This window comes from Podarcis erhardii (genome assembly GCF_964252035.2).
Source record: "Podarcis erhardii genome assembly, chromosome: 4".
In the NCBI taxonomy this organism is placed as follows: Eukaryota; Metazoa; Chordata; class Lepidosauria; order Squamata; family Lacertidae; genus Podarcis; species Podarcis erhardii.
In genome coordinates this window covers 85270182-85295621 of record NC_138508.1, presented here as the reverse complement: position 1 = coordinate 85295621, position 25440 = coordinate 85270182, and the positions used below count along the sequence as shown (strand labels likewise).

At 44.8% G+C, this 25440-nt stretch overlaps 1 protein-coding gene across 7 annotated transcripts in view; it reads right to left on the bottom strand.

Annotated features, from left to right (window-relative positions):
- Nucleotides 1–25440, bottom strand: part of NALCN (sodium leak channel, non-selective) — a 198389-nt gene that overhangs the window by 94727 nt on the left and 78222 nt on the right. For all 7 annotated transcript variants that reach the window (XM_081857956.1, XM_081857958.1, XM_081857957.1 and 4 more), the window contains one exon: nt 24309–24395. In XM_081857956.1, coding sequence (XP_081714082.1) covers nt 24309–24395 — 87 coding nt within the window. The remainder of the gene's footprint in view (nt 1–24308; nt 24396–25440) is intronic.

Sequence of the window (25440 nt, the reverse complement as noted above, 5' to 3'; positions counted from 1 at the left end):
CTGCTTTATTTTTATTTTTTACGTATTTCATAAAATTTGTATACCGCTTGATTGTAGAAACGCTCAAAAGAGGTTTACAAAAACAATAAAACAGTAAGATTATTGGTAAAAATGACCACAAAATTAAAACCAGAAAAAAGTAAAAAACGCATAAACATTCTAAATATTTGTCTATATATCTCTTCCATTGTGCCAGTGAGACCAGAATGTCGGACTTGCGTTCCGTTACTGAGCTGATAAAGCTCATCCGACGATGATTAATGACCTGAGCCTTTGATAAGGCTCCAAGCACGTTCCCCCATTACGCAGAGTATACAGCAGCATGCGGAAGGACGAGACAGTATGAGCTACATGGCTAAAGAGTTTTATTCCTAATAACGCAGACAGAAAAGAAACATCCTCTCTCTGTGAGAGCAGAGAGCAACTGAAACACAAAGGAACAGGAAACCAGAAAACATCACATCCGTCTCCCGTGAGACTTCCAACAGTATGGAAAGTCTGGAATGCAAAACAGAGTCTTGTGACTCCAAGCACTGCATAGTGGCACAAACAGAAACTAACACAGAATAAGTCCTTCAATCTGAAGGTGCTTAGTTAGCATCCAAGCATATGTACCCACTAGAGAACACTGTATAGTTACATTTCTTTTGTACTTTTGCATAATTTTGTTTTCTTTTGTCCTGGAAATAACGCAAAGGATTTGCAAAACCTGTTTGCCAGAGGCGAAGGTAGAGTAAGTAGACAAACAATGTGAAGCGACTGATCTGTTTTCTTCTTCTTCTTCCCCAAAATGGCTTCAGTGCTCTGACAAAGCTGTCTTCCGTCTCAATGGCCTTGCTGGTGAATCTGGACAAAATGTACACTCTGTCTTGAGAAACATTTCTCAGCTGGTACTTTCCTCAAGCAACTAATATTTCCTAATTTAAATTCCTTTTTAATACTCACACCTGCTCCCATCTCAGTATCAGGTGAATCACAATGTTCATAATATAGGAAACACATAATTTATTCACTGCTTCCCTTATTTGTATGTTATCGTTGTAGTCACCCAAGTGAAAAATCTAAATGGTCCCTTACCATCACTACCACTTGGACTGGACCTCATTTTTTAAGGGGCATAGCGGTCCCTACTTTTTGCTGAAGTGGTAAGGCTGTGCCTGGGCTGTGTAGCAAGTAAGAGTCAAGGAGGACATAGGAGGGAAGATGGGAATGCTCACTTCCCCAAACCACAGTTTGGAGGATGGTCATGAAAGCAGCCATAGTATCTGTGACGGAATGGTAACTTTAGAATGCATAAAGCACTCCTGCCACTCCTGTGGAAATGTATTATGGAAATTCAGAGGATCAAAGACTGCATCCCTACCCTACACTCAGCTCTCACCTGCAGTGAGAGAAGCTGTCAGGATGAGAAAGCAGCTGCACCCTGGGAACAGTTTTGACAAATTGGCTAAACCAGGTGAAGGCAGTTGATGGGTCTCAAACCCTTAGTGAGTGGGGTGGGCCAATTCCCCACCCATGGTGTAGACAGTGCTGAGCTAGGTGGACCGGGTGGTATTCAACTAAGTTTCACTCAAGAGTGGACCCATCAAAATTAATAGACTTAGCTGACTCATGTTCATTAATTTTAATGTCGCTCCCTCTGAGTAAAAATTAGTTGAAAACCACCCACTCGAGCCAGTTTGCTGTTCAGGCATTTTGGAAACAATGATCTGAATAGACAACACGTGTGAAATGCTTGAGCTCATTGCTGAGTCCAACCCTCTAAACCATGGTTGGGGGGAACTGTAAGAATGCTGCCAGCATCTTCTCCCATAAAAATGAATCTTACATCATATATGCACAGGTGTCAACATAGGTCAACAGTTGGGGACACAAACTTTTGGATAAGCTTTGGGGCCTATGTATAATGATGTTTTATGGAAGGCCTCTAGGCTAATTCATTCATATAGCAGCGCTCCTGAATGTCTTGTACACAAATGCCCTCAGGTTAGAACTTGCACACATTCCTATGGAGGAGAAAGTAACAAGTCAATGTTACCATAAATACAGGCATACCTGTTTAAATATGATCGCTGTGATTCATTCAGGTGAATCTAAAATGTGAATCCAGGTATGTGGAACTACCTATATTATACCATTAATAGATATAACCACCTATTGGGTTGACTTTTTAAATAGACTATTAATGTTGACTAAAAGATATGTAATATGAATATCCATCAAGTTATTGAACAACATGGGAGTATTTTGATTGTTTGAAAACCAATTGCGTGTGTGCAGTGAAAAGAATATTAATGAAGTTACCAAATTTTTTTACTGTTATCAACTGCAAAGGATTTGAATCAGAAATCCCTCACCTTTTCTTGCTTTGCTTAATTGCTATGCCTTTTTTTTTTTTTGCAAAGCTTAGGACAAAATTTGCATATAAAAGTAGAGGGTGCTTTGAGATAATCAAATGCTCCAGTAGGAAGAAAATGATCAGATGATTAATTTGTATTAATGAAGATTCGGGGGGGGGGGGGTTAGATTCACAGCCTAATCTCTAGCAGAACAGCTGCTGTGGAAATAAATAGGCTGAAGATGACAAATGCCTGAATCTCCATGCAACTGCTGGAATCTGGTATGAACAGCAGTGGATAGATCTCTCCATAAATGCAAGAAGACTCTTCTAAAATATACAGAACTAACCATTGTTATAATACTAGGGTGGGTGTTTAAAAACTGAACACAGGGGAAAGGATCCATACACAGGCAGGACCACACTGAACAAAATCTCATTCACCACTGAGATAAGAAGTGACTCCTTATAAATAAAAATGATAGAGCACATTGCAAAATCGATTGTACTAGATGGTAAATTGTACAATCAATGTAAAATGTCAGGATCCAAATTCACAATATTGCAGTTTTACCTCTCCCTCTTTTTTTAAAGAACGTTACATGATTTAATTTTTTTTATAAATGTAATTCTTCCCAGAGAGCAAATTTATTTTATTTTAAATATAATCATAAATTTTCCAGAAAATACCTTTAAGCTACGTTCCTGGAAGAAGGGTTAACACAACTTACTTCTAAGCAAACACACCTAGTAAATTGTGCTCTTAATTTAGTATTTTTTTCTATCACAGTAGCAGACATCCCTTTGCATAATGTTGTCTTGGCTAAGCAGGTTGGGCTATCGATCTGACCCAAAATACGAGTTGTCATTTTAAAGAGATTATGGAGCCCGAATACACAGTCTATGGACGCTGTGGTTGCAATGGTCCTTCTCCTAAGACATTGTTCACCTGTTCTCAGATTTTATGAAGTCAGTATTGCCACATCATGGAGCCCTGCAGGACCATATACAGCTTGTGATTTGTGTTAGCATTATATGATGTTCCCTGGGCCACAAAATTAGGAATACAATTGGGCCACAAAGGATATGTGCAAAACTGGAATACAATTGGTTTCATCTACAAACTTCTAATGAGTTGGTATTTCAGCTCTCAGCAACATTCTGGTAGGAAAAACTACATAAAGTAAATAAGGAAACATTGTCAAACTATATCTGCGGTCTGTATGTATGTTGAGAGTAATGATTCACATACATGTAAATGTGGGCTGAAAATTAAGCTGGTTGTGTGATGGTATAATCAAATGAGTGCTTAGCTGAAAGATTAGCAACCTCAATGCTCTGATCTGGATTTAATATATCTTGGTTTATTAACCTGAGATGTGCATCATAATTCAACTTGCAAGCTCTGCCAATCTGTGGCCCACATGGGTATATTTACCAAAGCAGGAGTGCCAGCTTGGCACCGCGACAGTGGGTGCCCTGGCCCGTGGGTGCCATGCAGCGTGCATGGCCCTGGTGCTGAAATTTGTGGGTGCCTGGCCCCTTCATGGGGAATTTTGTGGGTGCTCAAGCACCCAGCGAGCCCAGGGGCCCAGCACCTATGTACTAAAGTTGCCTGTTACATATAAACCAAGAAGGATGTACACAAGCTTCAGAACAAACCAGGAAGAAGGAAATGGGCAGCATAATATCTGGCTCCCAGATAATACTTGCACTTTGCTGAGACTCAGTTACCTATACTAGTGGCACAGGGATGTAGAATGGGCAGAACCCTAAAATGGGTTTGGGGCTGTACTTTCCCACGCCATATAAGTAACTTGCACAACTACTTGCCTTATTATTGGCCTATAATACACATGCCTCATTGATTGATTGATTGATTGATTGATTGATTGCAAATAAACTTACATCCATTAAAAATCTCAATCAAGTTTATCATATTAAATATTAGATATCCCCCACTCTGTGTATATGCATTTCCTTTCTCTGTCATAGATATATTATTATATAAAGTTTAGTTTGTCTTGCTTGGTCTAATTCAAGACAAATTTTAGTCCCCCCCCTTTTTTTTAGTTCCAGGAGCTCCAGAATTACATGAAGGTAAGCAAAGGCGGTTCCATCCATTTCCTGTGCGATAACAGGAACTTTATATAAATGCTGGAGTGCAGGAATAATTCAGGACTGTGGCAAAATTATTAACTCTAATAAGGTTTATTGGGCTAATTTTGATCTGTAATCCAGCTCCAAGAGCACTGTTTGAAAATGATGGTGCTAGGTGAAACATTCTAATCAGATCATATTATTTGTTTGTTGTTTCGTCGTTTAGCCGTGTCCGACTCTTCGTGACCCCATGGACCAGAGCACGCCAGGCACTCCTGTCTTTCACTGCCTCCCACAGTTTGGTCAAACTCATGTTCGTAGCTTCAAGAACACTGTCCAACCATCTCGTCCGCTGTTGTCCCCTTCTCCTTGTGCCCTCAATCTTTCCCAACATCAGGGTCTTTTCCAGGGAGTCTTCTCTTCTCATGAGGTGGCCAAAATATTGGAGCATCACCTTCAGGATCTGTCCTTCCAGTGAGCACTCAGGGCTGATCATATTATGCCAAATGTGATTATTGATTAAAAGCTTTGAGGTTTGGGGGGGGGGTTAAGATAAAGCCCCATGAAGCCTACAACATAAACACATATGGCCGGTGTAGAAACAACCCTCTCAATCTCTTAATACTGGTTGAAACTACAGTGGTACCTCGGGTTACATACACTTCAGGTTACATATGATTCAGGTTACAGACTCCGCTAACCCAGAAATAGTGCTTCAGGTTAAGAACTTTGCTTCAGGTTGAGAACTGAAATTGTGCTCCGACGGCGTGGCGGCAGCAGGAGGCCCCATTAGCTAAAGTGGTGCTTCAGGTTAAGAACAGTTTCAGGTTAAGAACGGACCTCCGGAACGAATTAAGTACTTAACCTGAGGTACCACTGTAGATTAGGAGTGAGCCACGAGACCACTCTCTTTCCCACCAAAACAGACCCTACTTGCCTGTGCACTGACATTAATAAATCCTGGTTCAGAGAGAAACTGTTTATGATTCAATATTGTTAACAATGGTACTAATATAACTTAAGTCATAGTCACAGAAAGACAGGGAGGGGGTAATTTGCATGCAATCAGTGATTGGAACGGGAGAAGAGAGCACATGAACTGCCTTGGGACCTAAAGTTCAAAGGTGAGATTTAAGTATTTTAAGCTAAATGTTGTTGGACTATAACTCTCGCTATCCCTGACCATTGATCATGCTGGCTGGAGCTGATGGGAGTTGGAGTTCAACAACATCTGGAAGGCCACAGGTTCTCCATGTTTGCTTTTTTTTAATTTAAAAAAAAGAGGATTATAAAACCTGATCCAGACCTCTTAGCTATGGTTAAATGAATATGCCATACCATTTGCCTGTAATTACATTTTAAAGTTTAATTTGAACATTTACTATACAGAGCATTGAATGACCAGAGAGAAAAGTCTTATAATGAAATTTTAATTATACTTATTTTAATAAAATAGTGAAATTAGCAAACATAATCCGCAGCCTAATTAATGTCAAAGTTCTTTGATTTCAGTCATTTTAGTTCCACTGAGGTCAACTAGACTAAAATCAGCTACTTTATCAAAATAATTAAAATCACTGAGCTGGGATCATACTTAAGATTTTTTTTCTCCTTTCTGGTAAATGTTTCTATTGAAGCTAACTTCAAAGGATTTTTTGGGGGTAAAAAATAATAATAATATCAGCATCAAACATACTTTTCAGGCCACAAAATAAAGCTCTTCAGACAGCTCTGTTCTACATTTGCGATGTGAAAATTATTAATTGCAAATTCCCGAAAGAATCAGAAAGATCTCTTGGGAGAACTTTGGGGCATACTGCATGATATAGTGATATGAAACAGACTCAGAGAGGTTTTTCTTTTTTTGGGGGGGGGGGAGCTGCTGCTGCTGCTACAAAACCCTGTTCCATGAGGGCACAAGGAGAAGGGGACGACAGAGGACAAGATGGTTGGACAGTGTTCTCGAAGCTTCAAACATGAGTCTGACCAAACTGTGGGAGGCAGTGGAAGACAGGAGTGCCTGGCGTGCTCTGGTCCACGGGGTTCACGAAGAGTCGGACACAACTAAACGACTAAACAACAAATTGGTGGCTGAGGTATGTGTCTTTATAGTGTGCTATGAAACACATGAAATATATATATATATATTTCTGCATCATTGGGAAATGAAACAGAGAAAGACTTGTAAAAAATAACAACAAAAAACTCCCTACTGCAGTGCAACATAAAATAGTTCATGAAAGTGCAAATGAATGTCGGAAGAGTGAGGCATTGTTGATATATCCCTACATGGGAGCTGTAGTCAAACGATAGTTGAACAACAACAGGTTGGGGAATACTGGGTTTATAAGGACGACATTTCCCTCTCCCTTTACAGGCCTCACTCATCTGAAACTGAGTGAGTTCTGACACTAAGGAGGGACAGGTGTGGGATAGATAACCAGTTTTTTTGTGACAATATGTCTGCCATAAAAATGGCAGCCCACATTCCGTCCCCCCGCCCCCTTAATACAATTTACTCTGGCAGAATGAGGGTGTGTGTGCATTTTTCAAAGCCTTGGATTGTCTTGGGGAAATGATCTGAATTTCCCCCGATTAAAAAACTCAGCCCATCACCCCACAACCACCACTTTAATGTCAAAACGCAATTCTGGAATGTAATCTGAGCCTTGTTGCTATGGTGTCATTTCAAATACTCACATCTCTTTTCTATAGAAAATTCTTAGTATTGTACTGAAATAAAAACAAGCCCACATTTAAAAGAATGTCATTTCAAAGAAATCAAGGCAATTTTGCTACCTCCTCTACTGGGGGGAAAAATAAATAAAGCAGAAAGGAGATATGTAGATGGGGAAGGGGGGGTGCTGAAGGAGGATGCATAATGTTTCCCCAAATCTGGCAGTTTTACTTTATAATGCTGAACACAGTTTATATACACAAAGTAATCAAACACAGTTTTATACAGCTGCACAAAATTGAAGGATTTCCTACTTTGCTGGGGCAGTGGTGGTGGAACAACTATACTCCCAATTCTCAAAAAGCTTTGAAGACATAAATTACACATCTATTAGGAGAACTATGCATTAAAGATTTTCAGAATGTATGATTATGTCTACAATGTGCATCTTACACTTAAGCCTCTATACTTGATTGCTGTACATTTGATGGGTGGCCTCAGGTAGACTGGGGGAATAGGGTGGTGGTGATCGACAGTGGTAGAATGGACTTCACGGGGCTTCAGTCTGCAGGTAGGGGGAAACATAGTATTTTTGACCACATCCCTGCATCATCATCATCATCATCATCATCATCATCGTTATGTTTAAAAAACCCTGCAAGCAGAAAAGTAGCACACAAGGGAGTTGACTGGCCTGGAACTTCCGTCTCAGTTGCAGCCAGCACCCTCCCTACAGAGACATCAGTGCTGCTCATTGGGGTGGTGTGGGGGCAGTGATATCAGAGCTGTGAAGCACTGGTGAAACTGATCTTCTGCTCTCATTGGTGCGCCTGCACAATGGGGCTTTTGCAAACCACGTTCAGCCTGCCATGGTCCTCCCCTGGCCTGCCAAGTTGTGCTGGGCCATTGAAGGAACTGCTTTGGAAGAAACTGTTTTGGGAAGGGCTGAAGCTCAATGGAAGAGCACCTGCTTCGTTTTCCCTGTGGTGCAGCTTCAACTTCTTAAACTGTTTCCCATAATTGTGAGGACTGGAAACATGGGGTGAGATTCGCCCAACAGACCCCATCTGACAAACTGCAATGCTTGTGCTAACTCAAAGTTCATAACAGCACAAAACAGAATTCCACCCGCGGTTGACATCTGTCTGACCACAGAGACAATGGAGAAGTGTGCCTCTGCGGGTGAAGTCAAACTGTTGGAAGGTTACAGCACCTGCTGTACTGTAGAGACAGATATGAGAGAGACATGCTTTGAAACAGCTGGGGCAGATGAAGGTGTCCACTTGCGCTGCTGCAGATGCACCTTGGCGTTTCTTCTCTTCCTGGTGGTCTTTCCCCCTCTGCTCACTGCTATGGATGCACAATGTGACTGTCTCCAGGCAATGCACTGATCTTCACACCACGTTTGCAGACATCTTTGCAATGCATAGTTGGTCTGCCAATGGGCCTGGTGCCTGAAGCCAGCTCTCTGTACCTCATGTCCTCAGGGACCCTTCCACCCTCCATTCTGTGGACATGACCAAGCCACCATAGATGCTGCTGAGACAGGAGAAAGAATATGGGCTTGGGAGAGCACACCTTCTGTCCTGCCATGTGATGCCTAAAATCTCCCAGATGCAGCAAATGTGGGAGGCGTTGAGGCATTGCTCCTGACAGTTGTAAGTTATCCACAACTCACTTCCATAAAGCAGTGTGCTCAGCATGCAAGCCTGATAGACCTTCATCTTGATATTATGTGTTAGCATCACATTTTCCCATACCCTTTTGGAGAAAAGAGCCATTGCTGTAGCTGCCTTGCCCATATGCTTGTCCAGCTCAGTGTCGATGGAGAGGTTGCAGGTTATGGCGGATCCCAGGAGGGTGGGTCCTCAAGAGGGTGGTTATCAATGTTGATGTGTGGAGTGCTGATGATGTCCTAACCCAAGATGTTGGTCTTTGTCAGGCTGCTGGTAAGACTGTATTCCCTTCAGGCTTGGGCAAAATGGTTGATGAGACTCTGTAGAGCTTCCTCGGAGTGCATTGTAAAGGCTGCATCACCTGCAAACAACATCTCGCATATAAGGACCCACACTTTGTTATTGGTGGGGAGACGCCAGGTTGAACAGACCTCCCGTCTCTCCTTGAATTAAAGTACACACCGTCTTCAGTAGAGCTCAAGGTCTAAGAGAGCAACAAGGAGAACGATATGCCAAAGATAAAGAACAGAGCCCTGTTTCATACCACTCTTTGATTCCATACTCTTTAGAAAACTGAGTTTCTCAGGAACCTGAACACTGAGCATGATTGCAGTTCTGTAGGAAACCAAGATGCTGCAACAATGAGGTGTACCAATTGGAATGTGCATTCTTAGTTTTAGAATTCTTTTCACTGGTGGATTAATTCACTGGTTCTGCTGGCAGTCATTTGCAAGCTTTTTAGCTAAACTGATGTCATGGGCCATAGGAGTATTCAATAGAACTATTAAAATTAATGTATAATTTTAATTTCTTCTACAAAGCTTGATCTGTGGGGTTAACTAGGTCCAGTATTTCAAACCCCATCAAACAGGCATTTAAATTGCCATGTAGGTTTCTCTCTCTCTCTCTGTAGCACAATTATAGCAATCAAAGCACACTGCTGACTAAAATGATCGCCTCAGTGAGACACAACTGATGACAGATTTGGATGAAATGGAAAGCCGAGGAGGCACAGAGTAAAATTTGGAAGTTGCTGATACTTTCTTTAAAAAGGAAGAGAGCTATGGTGATACTTAAATGAGCCTTATTTCTGATTATCCATGTATAGGACTGTGAGGCCAGCATCCCAGTATCATTTATCGATTGATTGATTGATTGATTGATTGATTGATCCATCCATCCATCCATCCATCCATCATTAAACATATTTGTATACTTCATTTCAATGGAAAACCCTATTCTTCCTAAGGCAATTCACAAGTTACACAATACAAATCAGTTTAACACTGTTTAAAACACCCAAATAATTTTGGGCAGTATTATATGAAAAGACTGTTAAAAGTCAAGGAAAAAACACAACAGTTCACCATAGTGCAAAATTGCTCAAACTGGGGCTAAAGAACCAATTACGCAGTTTAGAACATAATTAGCAACTAAAGGCCACAATAAAAATATGCCCAGAGGTTGTAAACATCAGCCTGTTAGTGCTGTAAAAACACAGAATTCAGAGTCGGATGCAACCCCAAGGAGCTAATTCTAGATGCTCCTTAGTATCTTTTCTACAAGACTTGCCATATGGCCTTAGAAAATCTCTTTTAAGTTTCCTCAGCTCCTCATTACTTGATTATTTAAGTTGAATTCGCCCAATGCAAAATTATAAGAGCACTGATTCTTCTCAACCCTAGAAGTTGGCAAGGGCAGTAACCTCTTCCCACAGCCACAACCATATAGTGCAACCAACTAAAAAGGTGGGGAGGGGGGAGAGAGAGGGATGAAAGGTGGTTAAACTATGTAAGTTATAGAACAGTGAGGCAATATCAATGCACAGTCAAAAGCACAACATCATAATTTCCAGAAAGCAAAAGCATTCATTCCCTTCAGTTTGCAAGGCCAGATTAAGGAAGCCAGAAATATTAAAAGCAAATAATTGTAGTTGTCAGAGCCACCCTGGGTCCCAGCTCACAAGAGACCAAAGTCCAGTCCAAGCTATATACAAAAGGTTTTATTGAAGATCATTGTCGTCATTACATCCAAACTCCGTGGCTCCGCATCTGTTACCCTTAGATGTTAGAAGTCCCCTCTGAGTCCGTCCCTCCCCTGCACCAATTTAAGAGGCTTGTACTGCTCCACCTTTTCCTCTCTTTCCTTTTCCGCAGGGTCTTCCTGCCCCCCTGTCTTCCCTCTTTCCGGGACTCCCCAGAGGCTGAGTCTTCTCCCGCCTGCTCCCCCCTCCTTCGTGCTTTGGCACCAGGCTCCTCCTCAGAGCTCTCCTCATTTCCGCGCGCCTCTATATTTGAACTTGGCGCGCGTACGTTGCCTCTGACCTTCCTTTCTACAGTTACGCTGCTCTCGGTACTACACTCCTCCCTTTCAGGCAGGACGTCTTGCTCCGAACTCCTCCCCCTTCCTCCTTCCTGTCCTGCTCTTTCTGACACACTGGCAACTCCCCCCCCTCTACTCCGTTCCGACGGGGGAGCTGGTCCCGCTTTGCCACTCCCACTGGGGATTCCCTCTTCGTTCCCCTCTCTCTGACTGATTCCCTCTCTATTGCCCCTTGGCCTGACCAGGGGGGCTCCCTTCTGGGAATCCTCTGATTCGCTAGACGGACTTTGGGACAACCTCGGCTCGTTGTCGTCCTCTTCCTCCTCGCCCTCGCTCTCTGTCTCCTCTCTCCCTAAAACCCTGACATCCATCCCCCCCTCGAAGCCCCCCCTTCCCCCCTTCCGCTCATCGGGTGCAGGTTGTGGAAGCTGCCGCTCTTCGGAGGCGGACGCAGGATACAGATTCTGCACCTCCATCTCCTCTGTTTGCAGTTCGTTGTACGAGTGTTCGAATTCGGGTTCTTGACCCAAGGTGTTCTCTTCTCCCTCCTCCATTGGTACCTGGTCCGGTGCTGCCTGCCAAGGTCCCGTCAGCCATTTCCTGCGCCAGTCCTCCTCTGGTTGCTCGTCCCACCAATAAGAGGGTTCTGTGTCCACCCCCGAACACGATCCCCTGGGCGAGTTGGAGTCCGGCGACCTTTCTTCAGCTGAAGAAAAGCCGTGGAAAGTGCTGCCTGAACATGTGGGCGTAAAGAGCCAGTCATCAAAGTACTCGGCTGGCATGGGTCTATGAGGGAAAAGGGCATGGAACTCGTCTTTTAAAAGAGGTTCGTCTAAGGCGTAGCCCGGCACCCAACCATTGGCACTGACTGGGGCACCCTCTCTGACTAGAAAATATTCTACTCCCTCTTGCCCCCATCTCGAGTCCAGGATCTCTGTGACCTCGTTGAGTGGTTCGGCCCTAGGCGCCCTCTCCCTCTCCTGTGACTTAGTGTGTTGTTGCGTGACTGTGTCAGACTCCTGAAACCTGTGCGGTGCCTTGTAGGGAGTGAGCACCGATCTATGAAAGACCGGGTGCACTCTGGAACCTTCGGGGAGGGCTAGTCGAAAGGCTACAGGGTTGATTTTAGCCTCCACCTGGTACGGCCCTAACTGCCTGTGCCCCAGCTTCTTCTTGGCCAACGACTTGGCTGGCATCGCTTGGGCCGCTAACCACACCCAGTCCCCCACCTGGATCTCCTCTCCCTCTCTCCTGTTTTTGTCAGCCTGCACCTTATATGCTTGCTTGGCCAGCTCTAAATGTCTCCGCAACTCTTCGTGCACCTCCTGCAGCTCCGCTGCAAACTGGTCGGCTCCTTGCGGCACCCCCTCTCCCGGTGCCACGAACCCCGGGAAGGTTCTGGGGTGACGACCATTGTTCGCGAAAAACGGCGTCACCCCCGTGGACGCGTGCTTCGTGTTGTTATAGGCAAACTCTGCCATCGGCAGGTAGTCCACCCAAACTGCTGGTCGCTGGTTGGCGTAACATCTCAGGTACTGCTGCATGATCGCGTTGACCCTCTCAGCTTGGCCGTTGGTTTGTGGGTGTCTCGCCGACGTGAGGTTGATCTTGACGTTCAGGATACCTAAAAGCTTCTGCCAAAAATTGGAAACAAACTGGCGCCCCCTGTCGGACAGGATGGACTGCGGCAGCCCATGCACCTTGAACACGTGATCGATGAAGAGTTTGGCAGTCTGTTCCGCCGTCGCCACCTTTGCGCATGGAATGAAGTGCGCCATCTTGGTGAACAGGTCCACAACCACCAGTACCGCCGTCTTCCCCCTGGAGCTGGGCAGGTCAGTAACGAAGTCCAGAGCTACCCTCTCCCACGGTTGCTGTGGCGTTTCCAGCGGTTCCAACAGCCCCGCTGGCTTCTGGTGTACTGGCTTGAACCTCTGACAAGTGTCACACCTGGCGACGTAATCCGCTACCTCTCCACGCATCCGGGGCCACCAAAAGTCTCTTGCCACCAGTTCTATTGTCTTCTCCTTACCGAAGTGGCCCGCACTGGGGGCGTCGTGCAACTGCTGCAGAACCTTTGCGCGAAGCTCGTCGCTTGGCACGTAGAGGGCACCTTTGCGAGTTAGCAGCCCGTCGCGTAGTTGGAACTCTTCGCCACTCTGCACACCTCTGCGCAATTCCTCCATCTTGGACTGTGCGAACTGATCCACTTGCAACGCGCGTCGCACCGCGTCCAGATCTACTGTGGCGGCAGCGCACGACCACGCCTGCGGTGCGAAAATGTGCTTGGCTGCTACAGGCGCCGCTTCATCGAGATATTGCGGTTTCCTGGATAGCGCATCGGCTATAACGTTGGAATCTCCTGGGACGTACTCTATCCGAAAGTCGAAATCCGCGAAGAATTCCGCCCAGCGCATGTGCCTCTGGCTTTGGAGCTTCGCCGTGCGCCAATACTCTAGGTTCTTGTGATCCGTGCGGACCTGTACTGTGTGCTTGGCTCCTATGAGGAAGTGTCGCCACGCTTTGAAAGCTGCGTGAATGGCTAACAGCTCCCTGTCCCATATGGTGTAGTTTTGCTCCGCTTTGCTGAGCTTTCTGGAGTAAAAGGCACCGGGTCTCCAGTTTCCATGTGGATCTTCTTGCAGGAGTACGGCTCCAACCGCTCTGTCTGACGCGTCGGTCTCTAGTCGTATGGGCTTGCCTGGATTCACGTGCAGCAGCTGCTCCTCGGAGGCGAAAAGGCTTTTAAGCTTCTGAAAAGAGCGCTCCGCCTGTTCCGTCCACACGAACCTCTTTTTCTTGGAACTGAGAGTGTCCGTGATCGCTGCCGTCTCCTTTGCAAAACCTCTGATGAATTTGCGGTAGAAGTTGGCGAAGCCGATGAATCTTTGGACTTCCTTCCGATTGCGAGGGCTCTTCCAGTCCAACACCGCGCGGACCTTGGCGCTGTCCATGGCCAGCCCCTTGTCGGACAGCTTGTAGCCTAGGAAATCCACGTCCGTCACATCAAACTGGCACTTCTCTAACTTGGCGTAGAGCTTGTTCTCCCGTAGTCTCTGCAGGACTTCCTTTACGTCCTTCTCATGGGCCTCCTCCGTTTCCGAAAAGATCAGGATGTCGTCGAGGAAACACACGCATTTCTTGTAGAGAAGTCCCGCTAGCACGTGATGCATAAATGCTTGGAAGACGTGAGATCCATTTTGGAGACCAAATGGCATAACTCTGTATTCGTACGTGCCCAGAGGCGTGAACATGGCCGTCTTCCACTCATCGCCCTCCCGGATGCGTATGAGGTTATACGCTCCACGCAGATCCAATTTGGTGAAGATCTTCCCCTTCCTTACGGTTGCCAGGAGATCATCTATCTTGGGCATGGGGAAGGCCTTGGGTTTGGTCTTACTGTTTATGAATCGATAGTCCACAATGAGTCTTTTCTGGGGCGTGTCTTTCTTCTTTACAAAGAAAACAGGACTGCCCCCCACCGCTTTCGATTCTCGGATGAATCCGCGCTTCAAATTGTGCTCTATGAACTCCCTGAGTTCTTGCATCTCGTCCTCAGACATGGAATACAGCTTTGCAGTCGGCAACTGCGCCCCTGGCACCAGGTCGATGGCACAATCATAAGGCCTGTGGGGCGGCAACTGGTCAGCTTCCTTCTCGCAGAAAACCTCCAGGAACCCCTCGTACTTGCGGGGTACTGCCTGCACCATGCCAAGTTGCAACTGCTGCTCAGCTCCCTCCTCCTGGCTGGACTGGATGCAATGTTGAGCACAGTACGATGAGCAAAAGGTGATCTGCCGTTGGTACCACGCTACAGCAGGACTGTGTCTCTCCAGCCAACTCATGCCTAATACTATAGGCGTGTCTGAAAGGCGGGTGACATTGAAGCTGATGACTTCTCGATGATTTCCAATCCTCATCACCATGGGAGGCGTCTGTTGCACAACTTGTCCTCCTAGCAATTTCCTGCCATCCACCGTGACTACGTTCAGAGGTGTTGTCGCTGGCAGAAGCGCTATGCGATGCTGCTTGACAAAGTGCGTCCCCACAAAATCTGCGTTGCTCCCAGAATCAATCGTGATGGGGACTTCCAGGGTGGTTCCATTCGGCAACTGAAGTGTTGCAGTGAGCTGCACCACTGGCTTGGGTGGTAAAGGGTCTGTGCGTTGCAAAAGCGCTGGGGACTGCTCTACAGATTCGCCTGGCTGAGCCCCAGCAGCTCTGCTTCCAGCCAGGCACTGTCGTTTCCCTGAGGTTGCTCTGCTTGCATCATTTCTGCTGCAACAGTTGCTAAAGCTGCAGTGTGTTTCTGCAGCCTCTGGGGACACTCTTTCGCCATGTGCTGTGCACTGTCGCAAATGTAACACTTCCTGGTCCCTCTAGGAGGCTTTGCCTTCACTGCACCGGAAGCTGGGGCTCTGGCTGTTGCTTGAGCCTTAGCACCACCAAGTTCCATGGGCTCCTCCCCCTGCCTTCCCAGTGGCGAAGGATGTGACTGACTGAACTCCCTGGGGATGAAAGAAGACGTCCTCGCTGGTGGACGCACCTGACGTTCTTCCTCAGTGTGCCAAGGACGTCCCTCGTGCCGTATCCCAATCGCCAAAGCCCTCTGCACAAGCTCCTCCAGGGTCTGGGGTCTGTCTCCCCTGGCAAGTTCATCCTTAATGGGACCGCTGAGCCCCTCCCAGAACAAATCCCTCACAGGTGCACAATCCTTCTCCCAGCTTAGCGCAGTCAGTAAAGCAAAAAATCTAGAATGGTACTGACGCACAGTGGCTTTGCCTTGCCGCAATCCAAAAATTTCCCTGCGTGCAAGATCCACATCTACAGTAGACTGGAAGCAGGCATCCATCGCTTTAATGAATTCATCTGCATCGCGGCGGGCAGGGCCATCTTCACGCCACAAATTGCGCAACCAGTCTCTGGCCGGCCCATGCAAGTGAGAAACAATAAACCCCACTTTCTCCTCCTCATCTTTAAAGTCATGACGAAGCAAGTGCAATGCATACAAAACGTCTGCTCTGAAACTGGGGTAGTGCTTCAGGTTCCCATCGAAGTGGGTGACTAGGCTGCCCCCCCTCCGTCCAAGTCCAATCCCCTCTGATCTGGACCCTGGGAACCCTTCCCTGCTTGCACGTTCCCACCTTGTTTGCAGGTCCTGGCAGCGCTTCTCCATTTCGTCATGCTTCTTCTGAGACGCAAGGACTGCAGCAGTGAGTTCGGAAAGTGTAGTTCGCAGCGCTGTCAACTGCTCCTCCGCAGTCATGGCTGTCACCGTTCGTGAGCTTTGCAAAAAAAAAAATTTTGCGTTCTTTGGAGGGGACTTTCTGTCAGAGCCACCCTGGGTCCCAGCTCACAAGAGACCAAAGTCCAGTCCAAGCTATATACAAAAGGTTTTATTGAAGATCATTGTCGTCATTACATCCAAACTCCGTGGCTCCGCATCTGTTACCCTTAGATGTTAGAAGTCCCCTCTGAGTCCGTCCCTCCCCTGCACCAATTTAAGAGGCTTGTACTGCTCCACCTTTTCCTCTCTTTCCTTTTCCGCAGGGTCTTCCTGCCCCCCTGTCTTCCCTCTTTCCGGGACTCCCCAGAGGCTGAGTCTTCTCCCGCCTGCTCCCCCCTCCTTCGTGCTTTGGCACCAGGCTCCTCCTCAGAGCTCTCCTCATTTCCGCGCGCCTCTATATTTGAACTTGGCGCGCGTACGTTGCCTCTGACCTTCCTTTCTACAGTTACGCTGCTCTCGGTACTACACTCCTCCCTTTCAGGCAGGACGTCTTGCTCCGAACTCCTCCCCCTTCCTCCTTCCTGTCCTGCTCTTTCTGACACACTGGCAACTCCCCCCCCTCTACTCCGTTCCGACGGGGGAGCTGGTCCCGCTTTGCCACTCCCACTGGGGATTCCCTCTTCGTTCCCCTCTCTCTGACTGATTCCCTCTCTATTGCCCCTTGGCCTGACCAGGGGGGCTCCCTTCTGGGAATCCTCTGATTCGCTAGACGGACTTTGGGACAACCTCGGCTCGTTGTCGTCCTCTTCCTCCTCGCCCTCGCTCTCTGTCTCCTCTCTCCCTAAAACCCTGACAGTAGTGTTGAAAGGGTCCCCCAGGGTCATCTTAGTCCAACCCCTTCCAATGCAGGAATTCTGCCCATAGCAGTCTCTAGGTGGGCTTGAACTACCAACCTTCTGGTTAACAATAAGACGCACAGACCCGTTGCACCACTGAAGGCCTATTGCATAAAATAGCAGATGAAAGTACAAAAGAGAGTTCCATTTCCACCCATGCTTTTCCGTTTTGTTTATGGATCAGAGACATCAGGCATTTTGACTAGACAGTGTTATGAAGATGTGATATATAATTAATTATAATATAATATAATATAATATAATATAATATAATATAATATAATATAATATAATAATATAAACTTCCCTAAACAGGGTTGCCTTCAGATGTCTTCTAAAAGTCAGCTATAGTCGTACCTCAGCTCCCAAATGCCTTTGGAGTTGAACATTTCAGCTCCCGAAAGATCGAAAACCAGAAGCGGGTGTTCTGGTTTTTGAATGTTTTTTTGGAAGCCAAATGTCCGGTGTGGCTTCCACTATCGTTTCCAGCATGCCTGCAGAATCAGAAACCAACCAGAAGCCGTGTCTTGGTTTTCAAATGTTTCTGAAGTCGAACGGACTTCTGGAACGGATTCTGTTCGACTTCCGAAGTATGACTGTAGTTGTTTATTTCCTTGACATCTGATGGGAGGGCTTTCCACAGGGCGGGCACCACTACTGAGAAGGCCCTCTGTCTGGTTCCCTGTAACTGCACTTCTCACAGTGATGGAACCACCAGAAGGCCTTCGGTGCTGGACCTCAGTGTCTGGGCTGAACGATGGGGGTGGAGACGCTCCTTCAGGTATACTGGGCCGAGGCTGTTTAGGGCTTTAAAGGTCTGCACCAACACTTTGAATTGTGCTTGGAAACATACTGGGAGCCAATGTATGGTTTTCAGGGCTAGTGTTATGTGGTCTCGGTGGCCACTCCCAGTCACCAGTCTAGCTATTCCAAAACCACTACCATAGGCAATCCCATATATAATTCTAGAGCCCAGCTGTGCCCCTTTCCTTTCATGTATGAACTTACACCATATTTTGAACTGTTTGGGTGGAATTACAGGATCTCTGACAAGCCTGAAGGCTATTCTTTCCCAACTATGCATGCCCTGTTTGGGAATTCCCCCACTTACATGATTAAGAATTAAGGGAAGCAGATAGGCCAACCACCATTCACATGTAGGGGAGGCATTTTGCAGAGCTGAGCGTATAAGTGGAGAACCCTGCATGTTCAGGATACCAGGCACCTCTCTACAGAAATCTCTTAGTGCTGAGTGAGAGATGTTGGAAGGAAGTGATGTCAAACCCTAGCTCTCTAGTGTTCATGCTGCCCATGGGAGAGCTAGAGAGATCCCTAGAATGCAGTTTGAAAAGCAATTATAGATGTTAAGTTGTACAACTAGAGTATTTAAGATCTGATTGTACTCTAGGTCAGGAAACTTGAGAAACTGAGAGTTGCTTCGTCTTTGTATGGAGAAAATCAACCTTCCTTTCACACGATAGGAATTTTGTAGCTGTCCCCCCCCCCCCAATAAATCATGGAACACTATTCTGATGTGTAAGAAATGGCAAATATAGTTCAATCCAAACACAATAAATAAGCACAGTATGGAGATGATGTTAGTAAGCTAGTTAGCATTCCCTCTTCTCTATCATTAGGTGAAAGCTGTTGTTTTCAAAGGACTACACAGGTGATTTGAAAGAAACTCCCTGTTTATTATTTTTAGGTTTGTGGTATATACTACTTTCATTTTATTCTGCACAGATTCATAGAGTAGTCTGCAATATTCGGGTGGAATGGGGTCTGTTGAACTTCAGACAATGTGTATTTTTTTATTTATCCAGACCCTGGGTGAAATCATTTTATATTAGTGGGCAGAGATTGCCAGGGGAACTGTTAAGGTATATTGGAAGTTTCTGGAACACAATAAAAATGAAGCAAGTTGGCCCCATGTTACTTCTCTGGAAAAATTCCATAAAAAAACACCAATAAACAAGTTGGTAGATTCTGTCTTACAGAGCCCATTACTACTGAACATCAGCTTAATCTAACTATAGTGGCACAGACATAGCACAGGTGAAAAAGATTGGAATCAGAGCAAGCCCAATGAATTTCAGAACTGTTATTTGTTGTGAAAGGGGAAGAGTAATTTCAGTCTCCCCTCTACTTCTGCCATAATAGAATTCTGAAGAAAATAGAATGTTATCTGGTCCTTACGCTCTCTCCTCAAACTGAGGACTCACCTCTCACTCCTTCAGTCTATCACAACGTAGCTGAATCTTTTCCAGCTGTGCTGAGTGTGTTGTGCTGCCCAGCTTCTGGAATCCTATGTTTTTACCTCAACACAGTATTCCTTGTCATATATGCAAAGTGTACACACTGTAATTCAGTCAGTCAAAATCACAACATCTTCTCTACTGCTATGTTACTTTCATTACGAAAAGCATGAGGTTTTTTTTTAATGAGTACCCTGCCAATTTTTGTTGTTGTCAAACGACAAGTTTTGATGCAAAACGTGAAACTCGTGGAAATTTAGGCTCTGCCCAAATTTCACCTTTACCCTAAAATACTCAAGCTATAAATAAACCAAGTCATTTCAAAATGATTTAAGCACTTAGGTGCCACCACATTTCACAAATCAACACACAAAGAGCCGAAAACGATGAACATAACTCTCCTACAAACCCTTTAAACCCCAAATTCAGTTCAAGACTATTCATTCCCATTGTAATTCATATGGCATTTCTGGAGATAAATGGCTGGGCAAGGAAGCCATGCAGACACTGGCACTAATCCAGGTGATAAGTAAAATTACTAGCTGTTGCAAGACTGATACAAAACTCCCTGGAAAGGCTGCTCGATGCCTTTCTCCATGTCTTTATCATGCCATGCATATTCTACACATGTTATAAGAAAAGAATGTATATTCAGCAAAAGAAACAAAAAAAAAAGGGGGGGGGGGAAGAACAGTAATAATGAATACCCCCCTGTTATTTTGGACTCTTAACAAGAGTAGAAACAATGAAACAGAAAGCATGCCTTCCGCACAGGATTAAAAGAATGTGCTATTTCCTGCAGAGTTGGGAAAGAAAGCCTCTGAAACCTGACACTTAGGCTAACTGTTTCCATGAGACAGAGAACTGCACATAGTGTAACAGCAGGAGCAATTTATGGTACGCAGGAAGAAACCAGAAGTTAAAATACGCTATACCAGTGACAATAGCAAGAGCAAATAACTTATCCAGGCAAGTTCCCTAATAGGAAGAAAGCACATAATTAATAAGAATTAGCTTGCACACTCGCAAACCTCCTGGATGCCATAGGCAACAAGAACATACAGTGGTACCTCGGGTTACATACGCTTCAGGTTACATACGCTTCAGGTTACAGACTCCGCTAACCCAGAAATAGTACCTTGGGTTAAGAACTTTGTTTCAGGATGAGAACAGAAATTGTGCTCCGGCGGCGCAGCAGCAACAGGAGGCCCCATTAGCTAAAGTGGTGCTTCAAGTTAAGAACAGTTTCAGGTTAAGAACGGACCTCCGGAACGAATTAAGTACTTAACCCGAGGTACCACTGTAGTCTTAGGAATATAGTCAGATTCAGCGACAGCTAGCGACCCGCCCTGAAAATATTAATTACCTGCAATCACATTTTCCATGATGCATTCTAAGGAAAAAGACCCATCTTTAGAATGAAACATGAAATATATTTGTGCAGCTGACTGAAGTTTTCAGGCAAAACAAATGATCGTTTTAATTAACTAAATAAAGCTGCCTCATTATGATGGATAGATGCATGTGGATAGAGGGCCTGAGTTGTGCAAGGGCCCCTGGAGGGTGAGATATAAGAAAGGGAGTCCCAGCTCCTATGTACAGGGCAGGTTTGACCCAATTGTTCTTCAGAAGTCAGTGTCAACCACTCATGTATACAGAAGAGAGCCAAGGGATGTGGGTAGGGGCAAAGTCTGCTTCCTGCCTCTGATGGCTCTCGCGACTAGTGAGGCGCAGGTTTTACTCAGTCTCAAAGCGACTCCCAAGCAGCTTTCTCAGACATGCTAGGGTTATGCTGGGGACTGTTTTAACAGAGACATGACTCTGAGGGACAGAAAGAAAGTGTCCACCCTCACTAGCACACAGGATGCCCCCCTCCCTGAAGATATTTCCTCTCAATAGTTGCATGTGCAAAATTCCCAGTCTGCTCCACAAACTCCTCTAGATTTAAAACAGTTTGGGGGTGAGGGAGAAATGTGAAGATTTGGCCTGCGAGAAAGTTAAAGTTCATGAAACCACCCATTAGTATATATAGGGTCCTACATCCAACAGAGCAGAGACACAAAAATTGGAATTATCTGCTATTGCCCTTGTATTATGGAATGCCTAGCCCCCTGTCAAATGTGAAGCAGCAACCATCAGTTGCTTCGGCTGTCCTGTAAAGGCTAACCTTTTGCACAGGCTTTTTCTGACCCATAAGATTGGACCCTGCTTTATTTATTTGAACCCCACCCCCAATTCCTGTTTTATTTGCTTTTATTTGTCTTTACGTGCTTTAACACTGGTGTTTTATTGGTTTCTGGTTGTGTTTTTGTTGTAATGGTACGGTTTGCTTTGATATTGTACATTGCTTAGAGAGTTTAAAAATATTATGTGGCTTACTGATGCTTTTAAACAAACACATAAATAACTTATTGAAGAGCTCTCAGGCCAAATCTCCAAGCTGCTTTTTCACTTTTGTGCAATTTCATTCCCCCTTCTTGCCCATCCACCTCCTCCCCACCAGTACTGTATTACCTTGGCTACCACCTGTAGAACAAAAGCTGAACCAATGATTATCAAGGCTATTTCCAAGAAAACACGTAGCAGGTTATTAGAATACTGTAATCCTGCTGGGTTTGTGCTTTGAGGTGCCCCTGCTTCATCAGTGACCACTATTCCCTACCATGCAAATAAAAGCAGAACCCGCTTCGCCAGGCTGTGAATGCATTCGCTTCTGTAAGCAAAGTTTCCTGCACGTACACACTGTTTATCTCTGATTTGTGTTTGTATATGGCTTGAGCAAAGAAATCATGCAAATGCAAACACTAGAAAAACATTGTCAGCGTGCATTAGTTAAGACTTCGGCCTTGTCTCTGGCAGTTTTCTAGCACACATCTGAGGCAATTTGAGGCCGTTATAATGTGCATCTAACCTGCAGGTGCTCTAGAGAGACCCAGAAATCTCGTAACCACACAGTCCTTGATAGAAAGGAAATTGCAGCTGACACAGGTGCAATGTCCCTTCCTTTCCCTGCTCGCTGTAACGCACCGCACAGGCCTGGTATCACCATGTCTTATCCACTGGCAACTACTGGGTCTACAACACAACAGGAATGCCCACTGCTATGTTGATGGTACATTTTCAGCTACTGCTCTGATCTTATGGATGCAAGTGGTAGTGTTAAGCAGCCACCATTTTAATTTACCGTGATACCTACTGCACAGAATCATGCCCTTGGGGATCCATCATTTTAATTCTAGTGGGGTCTACCCTTTTAAGTTATCACCATTTCCCAGAATGATGCTATATTAAGGGCATTAGGGAAAAATTAAAAATATGGTTGGTTGGAATTTGGAGCATTGTAGGCAGGAACAATCTGAAGAGGAGGACATATCTTACCCAGGAGGCAAAGAAGCTCTCTAGAATTCTTAATCTCCATGCCACAGATGCTCTCATGCTGTTTCCTACCCCTGCTTTAAGAATAAGGTTTTATTGAGTACAGTATTTCCAAAACTGGGCGGTATTCAGATAGGTTTTACTGAGAGCAGACCAACTGAAATGGATAAAGATGAAGTTAGCTCCATTAATTTCAGTGGGTCTACACTGAGTAATTTTTCCCCCTATATGCTCAGTAATACATTTACAGCTGCATGCTGGAACAATTCACAAGAATTATCAGGTATTTTATTATCCTGTATCAAATTTGAAATGGTACCTTAAGAAATGTCCTCATCACCACAAATGTCCGGAACACCCCCCCACCCAAGTTTTGCAGTTGTTTGTTATAGTTTTGGTTACGTCTTTATGAAAATAAAGCTTTACTATTTGGGCCATTTTTTTATTTTCCCATTTTGAAATGGAGGTTTGGGGAATTTCAGATATGTACCTGCATTGATTGCAATATGAATTTGTATTTGCTGACATCACTTTGGAAATTTGTGTTCCTAGCTGGAAAGGTTCTTGACTGGCCTACATTCAGGCTTGGACCCACCCACGAAGGAAAAACAGCCAAGGATGTGTTTCTTAGGAGATTATGCATCTTGATCATATGCAGAGACATATTTCTTGGATGCTACGCTTATTGATTGAAGAATGAGCCCGCTGGACAGTGTGCACAATTCTGCCAAGATAAACATATAATCTGGGAGACTATGCATATTATCTGGAGAATATACAAAGATACACTCATTTCCTAAGACCTGTTAGAAATTATGCAAAGTGCACAGAGTGTGCACAAAACCCTTTAAAACGTGAACATTCCACAAGCCTCTTTTGACAAAAGGTATTCCGTCTTCACAAATGGATTGTGTTAAGTTGTGGGTGAACATATCAGACAACACAGCAATTCTTCAAACAGCTCTTATTTATTCGCAGGCCAGAACAGACCTGAACTGAAGGGTTCAGCCAGCCTGCTTATATAGAGCTTCAGTGCAACGTAACTGTAACAACTTTCTGTAACTATCCAATCACTGAACGTCACTTTCGATCCCTTATTTGCATATGTGGACCTGAACTATCTACAGTATCCCCCTGCTGGCCCAGGGTGAGAACTTCAGTACATAACAGATTGCGTGCACATTCTGCTTAGGCAAGGTGAACGTATAATTGGACTAACTGTTGTGCACATGAGCCATTCATTTCACATTACACCCTAACACGCACAGACATATGAAAGGTACAACAAATTTGACAAGTAAATACTAAATTTAGAGCTGTTTCTGAGTTTCCGTTGTGGTCATTTTCCCACTTGCTGTCTATATTTGAAAAGAAACATTCCCACTTGGTTTGTTGCACTGGTATCTTTGTTTTTTAAAAAAGAATCATCAGCAATGCCCTACCTGCAAACATGCTGGAGCTCTGCCCTGAGGCTTATTCACATCAACATCTACTAGCTGCCATCCTCCTGTAGCATCTTCATGAAACATCTGGAGGGGGGGAAATACTTGTCAGAAAGCACTTGTCAGAAGCGATTTACGTGCTCATATATACAAACAAAACTAGTGATATGCTTGGGCTTTAACTCTATTGTGCCTAGTCTTGCATTTCAACTAGCACTCCTTTGAAAGAAAGCTATTCCTATTGCAGGGAATGCAACCGAGATTCCATTGCTTTCATACTGTAATTATAGAATTTCCTTCCCAGGAAGGCATTCCTGACTGGTTAAAACCTCTCCTCCTAGCTTCTGAATTTTTGGCTTATTAGTGTTTTGAGATACTGACTGATATTGTAAAGTTGACATTTTTATTTTACCCCCTTTTTGATTTATTTATTTTTTAAAAAAGAAAGAAATTGCAATAGCAACAATGAAAGGAAAGAATTAATAAGAAATCAATAATTAAAGTTCCCACCATTGTAGGAATAGAAACTCACATCAGGGAAACTAAGAGCAGCTGCTCAGGGTACAATTAAAAGTTTATTTGCCAAAAGTCCTCCTGCTGCAAAGAACAGGAAGCAATACTATTAGCAGGAGCTGCGAACAGGAAACTCTTAATTAACACTGGAAAAGGACCTTTATTGAATGAGACTTTCTTGCGAGTAAATGTTATGGAAGAATCTTCGCCAAAGTGAAGATCATTTTTAGATAACACTGCACTATGTTACGTGTTCTGCTGTGTGGAAACTGTTTTAATTTCACTTCCAGATAATTACAAAAAAGCAATGCCTCAAGGGATTCAGGAAGGAAAGCAACAGGATTTTGTCTGCCACCGACATCTATCTCTGGAGAGCTTTGGATTGCCAAATTGTAAACGCTGTTTTAGTGAATTAACAGGGATTGGCTTATAGAAGAGTTTGGATTTGATATCCCGCTTTATCACTACCCGAAGGAGTCTCAAAGCGGCTAACATTCTCCTTTCCCTTCCTCCCCCACAACAAACACTCTGTGAGGTAAGTGGGGCTGAGAGACTTCAAAGAAGTGTGACTGGCCCAAGGTCACCCTGCAGCTGCATGTGGAGAAGCAGGGAATCGAAC